Genomic DNA, 5,353 nt, shown 5'->3' on the forward strand with positions numbered 1-5,353 from the left:
TGATATTATTCTTTAACTTAGAGAGTGTTTGGCTAATGTTAATAAAAACATCTTATAAGCTCTTAGTTTAGGATCTTATTAGCTGTTACAACTTATTTTAAAAATAAACTGTTAAAGTATTTGGATAAACTTATTTTAAACGAATTAAAAATGTTGATGTATTTGTCATTATAAGATCTTTTTATTGTCAAAATTATCAAAAAAAATATAATAATATGAATGTTATTTTAAAAAAAATTTAAAATGTTATCATAAATATTAAACCTATATTACAAAAAATAAAAGTATTTCATATTTTAATTTAGAAAAGTTGATATTCTTTGGAATTTTTATTTTAAAAAAATATTAATAGATAGGGTACATGACGGGGATTTATGAAAATATAGAATGCTATTTGAAGAAGTCAAATTTTAAAATAAGAATTTTTTTTTAGAAAAAAAGGGTCACCCAAACTTTTTAAAAAACAGCTAAGGACATCTCCAATGACATTCTTCATTTTGGAGTACTCTATTCTCCAAAATAAACTATTGAATTCTCTATTTCAAAAATCTTATCCAACTCATATTCTCTATTTTTAGTAAAATTCTCTATTTTATTATTTTTATTTCCAAATTAATTAAAATAAGAAAAATAACCGGTACAATTTTTTTTAATGATTGTCTATTTTCTTAATGTTTTAATGTGATTTCATGTTTATTTCAAGTTAATTAATTCAATTTCAGTTCGTGATCAAGTATGTAATGTATTTTTTAGTCATGATTTTATTTAATTATTATTATTTTTTGTCTTCAATATAATTTAATTAGAATAAACAAATAAGAATAAAACATTGAATACATTTAAAAAACACCAAAAAAATTTTAAATTAAATAAAAGGATTGAAATGAACAAATATATATGATTGAACAAAAAAATAATTAATAAAATATAAAAAAATTAAATTGCAATTTCCGATAATGACATTTACGTAATTAAACCAAAACTCCAAATCCTCACTCCATTTTTACAGTGATTCTCCAAATTTGGAGAATCACTGTAACCATCTCCATTTTGGTTCTCCATTTACCAAAATGGAGATGGGTTGGAGGCAATATCATTCTCTATTTTAGAGATATTCTCCAAAATGGAAAAGGGCTGGAGATGCCCTTATACACTGTCAAACAATTTTATAATAAATATCATATAAACGCATGTTGAAATTTATTTTATGTTAAAGTAAAATGTTAAACGACAAAAATAAGCAAAATTACACTGAAAAAAATAATCTCAAGTTATTAATGCAATTTTTTTTGGGAAAAAAATAATATTGATATAGATAAAATAAAAAATAAAAAAAATCGGACAATATATAACATTTTCACTTTCACTCACATGGTGCAAGTGAACTTCAAACTTTACTCCCAAAATGAAAAGGCTAAAATGTCTTTTTTGCCCTTTATTCATTGGTACTCCTTTTTCCTAATCTTCTCATCCATCCAAATCTAGCTCTCGATCCCTCTACCTTTGTTGTCTTGCATCTGTTTTCCTTTTTGAACTTCTTCCATCTAAAAAGATTGAAGAAGCGTCCAATCCGTCTTCGCCACCTCGGCATGCCACATGGTTTAAAGGGTTTCAACACGATCTTCTTGATCTTCTCCACTTTGTTCCCTTTGCCACGACTCCAAGAATCGTCGCATTGCGGATTGAGGGGTATTTTGGGGATTTTCTCCTTGTCCCATAAGGCCGCACCATCGGCTTCAAACTTGATGGATATGAAGGAGTCTGAAAATGACCATAATTAAGAATTAATGTTAGAATTGTTATCACACAATAAATGGGAAAAGAAAAAAAGAAAAAAAAGAGTAAATGCAGCTCATGAAAGCTTGAATTCTATGCTTTAAGGTCACTTTCGTCACATTATAATCAAACAAATTGTTTTCATAATGGGAACACTGATATTATTTGAATAAACTAGATATTTTCGACTCAAAACTTTATTCTTGATGCATATTTTGTATTAAAAAAATAACATAACAATGGTATAAAAAACACAATTTAAACTTAACTCTCCACTGAATATTCTGAAAATATACCTCACTATTTTATTCTCTATAAATCAAATCATAAACAAATTAACTATTAATATATAACTTATATGATTTTTATATCCGAGTAATTCAAATAAGTAATATATTATATCATAAAAATTTACATAAACTAATTAAATCACCAAATCACCATGAACATATCTTTAATTTGAATATTGTGTTGCAATCTCAAATTTACACCACCACATAATAAACACAAAAAAAGTCCTCTATTTGTTAATCAATTTGATAAGACGGGTCGACACTGTTGAATTACATTTTATGTAAAAAAAAAAAAATAAATATTACTTTAAACCGTAAATATAGATTGGTCGACCCGTGACGGAATGACGTACCTTCTGGACTGCAGAGAGACGAAGAACATGCATCTGCAGACTTGAAATTGATCTCCACTCGATCGACGAATCTTGAGAGCCCGAAAACCTTCTTCAGACTGCGGAAAGTGTTGTGAAAATGGCGCTTCGTGAATCTCTTCTGGCTCGAAGATACGGCGGCGAGCCTCTCATGCAAGCAGAAAGCGCAGACTCCGATCACCATTTCCCTCGGATGGAAATAGCAGCACCCGCCATTGTCGTCTTCTTCGTCTCTGTAATCGCCCATTTCTGCCTCTGTTTTTTGGCCAGGAAGATGATCCAATATATATATATATATTGGAGGAGGAAAATATATTTAACCGAATGGATAGAAGGCGGCCACGTTAATGGTGTGATTGAGTCGGGACGAAATCCTCTGCTTCATTTTGTATCTATGTAATTTTAAGTATATATTTTCGTGTTATATAAAAATATATTACATGATTTGATTTTATCTCTCGAGGTCGATAGATGGGGCTGGACTAAGGATTGATTAAGTTACTCGGACTCGACTCGAGGTAGATGGACTTTTGTTGAATGACTTGGCTCAATTATACTATCAATGCTAATATGCATATAAATCCAAATGGCTAATTGATTTCAATTTTTATTGCTCAAATTTTAGAATGGAAAAAAGAAAAAGCAATAAGAAACAAATCAAATCCAAAAGGGATAATTGGATATAATATCCATGTAAAATCATGAGATTGCTGAAAATCCTCTACCATTGTAAAAATATTTGGTTTTCAAATTTTGTGCATAACTATCCCTGAAAACATGTACAGAAAAGAAGTCAATAATGACACTGAACACTTTGTTTTTCACAAAAATCTAGTATGAAACAAGTTTTATCTTTGGTATTCTTCATCCTCCTTTTGTTGCACATTCAAGATTCTCCTAGTTACCAACAACTCCCCAACAACCGCATCATACCCCTCATCATGTGTGATCGAGATTTAAAAACATTGAGAGGTATGTGTTCAAGTTTAAAATACAAAATGAGCTAATAGATCATTCTTTTTTCATAATTAATTTTTAACAATCTCGGCATTTCACGTTGGCGTATGCAATTACCAAAATCCAAAACTATATAAATTCCAAAAAGAGAAGATTTTGGGTCTCAAGTATGGCATAAAATCCGTAGATGACTACTATATGTATGCAAATAATGTTTTCACACACATAAAATGAACTGTAATGATTTCGATGTTGATGGCTTATAACACATGAAAGAGAAAAAAAACGAAGCCATATTTTCAATATTCAATTGTAACAAATTTTTCTTAGACTAAAAAAATACGACTGCACTAATGAAAATAATTTGGGCAAGATAACACGTTAATAATTAAGTTTAATTTAAAATGGTTAACAAATCTTAATCTAATCGTATATTATCTTCTCATAAACGAAATATCAAAATTTAAATTTGGGATAAGATTTGATTGCTATAAAAATAAAATAAAGATTCAAACCTGACAGTACAATGGGGCATAGGTCAACAGTGGATCCGACGAGATTCCAATAAATCTCGCCAGTTCACTTCCCATCTTTCATCTTTATTTTATTTTATTTATGCATGGGGCAACTTTTTGTTTTTTAAACTTTTGGCAGTGTGCGCAAATCCATCAATTTAGATATTAATGTGTTTGATAGCTCGGATTGTGCCTTGATTATTTAATTATCTCCCATTTGATTGGTTTTTTAACTATTTTGCTTAAACTCATGGGCCGTGATAAAACATTGTATCAGATGGAAAATGCTTCATTAATAAACCACCTCATACCCCTGTTATTAATTTGTCCGATGTATACAGTGCACCAAAATCGAATTTATTGACTCTTATGCCTTTTGCCCGAAAAAGAAAAATCTCATTACTCAACACCATCATTTCTCCGTCATTTCTCCAGATTTGCCATGTGCTTCGGTTGGAAGATGATCTCTGTTCATTTTCAAATGTCAAGCTTTGTAGACATATAGCTTTCGAAATCGTCTTGTAAAAATGCTTTGCATAAAATGTGTTACGATTTGGGAGAAAAAATGCTTTAGATCTGAAAACACGTGTTTGTAAATGTTCAGCGAGAAGGGAAAATACTTACTGGTTCTTCGACACCAGATCTTGGATCTTTGTTTGGAGATGTATTTTTCTTATAGCCCAGATCTAAGATTTTACACACGGAAACTTGGGGAGCTTTGATTTTCTTATGTTGAAGAAGCTATCGTTATGAAAATGGGTCAAGTTTTACTGGTAATCAAAAGGGTAAAATAGTCTTTAAAATTTGGAACATCATTTTATCCCCACATAAAAAAATACTACCAAACAAATACAAAATTTATCCTCATTAAAAATTATCATCACTTTATCCTTACTTATTGGTATATATTAATAATCTCATCACACCTACCAAGCGCATAAATTTAATCAAGATTCAAAACGTTCTAATATATATTGCACAAATTATTATAGAATTATCTCACGATTTAATTTTATGAGACATATATGTGATTCGACTGATTCATGAAAAATATATATTTTTTATATTAGAAGTATCTTTCTTCATTAATGAAGTTATGGATCGGATCGACCCGTCTCATAGATATAAATCCATGAGACCATCTCTCAAGCAGGCCTATCGTAACAATTTTTGAACCTGAGTCCATCTTTTAAAAAAACCTATAATTCATAATGTATGTTCATATTTTTTTAAAAGTTCCATAATACCTTTTTCAAATAAAATCAATATATTTAAGACTATAAAAAAACTAAGCACGATATTCAAAATATTTCAATTGTAATTAAATAATAAAATCACACATATCCACAATGATCAGTAAAAAACAACCAGCATTGCAGTTTCTAGAGCTAAAAATACTAATCAAGTCCGTATAATCAAGTTGTTCAGCACAATGTTTTTA

The 5,353-nt window shown here is 29.4% G+C and overlaps 1 protein-coding gene across 1 annotated transcript; it reads right to left on the reverse strand.

The window, feature by feature from the left end:
* Nucleotides 1-1,214: 1,214 nt before the first annotated feature.
* LOC140885425 (uncharacterized) lies at nucleotides 1,215-2,848 on the reverse strand. Its single transcript, XM_073292384.1, has 2 exons — nucleotides 2,423-2,848; nucleotides 1,215-1,761 (listed from the first exon to the last, which is right to left on the reverse strand). Exons 1-2 carry the CDS (start codon nucleotides 2,685-2,687, stop codon nucleotides 1,436-1,438), a joined length of 591 nt encoding a protein of 196 aa, XP_073148485.1. The 5' UTR covers nucleotides 2,688-2,848; the 3' UTR covers nucleotides 1,215-1,435.
* Between the last annotated feature and the right edge of the window lie 2,505 nt (nucleotides 2,849-5,353).

This window comes from Henckelia pumila, chromosome 2 (genome assembly GCF_033568475.1).
Source record: "Henckelia pumila isolate YLH828 chromosome 2, ASM3356847v2, whole genome shotgun sequence".
NCBI lineage: Eukaryota > Viridiplantae > Streptophyta > Magnoliopsida > Lamiales > Gesneriaceae > Henckelia > Henckelia pumila.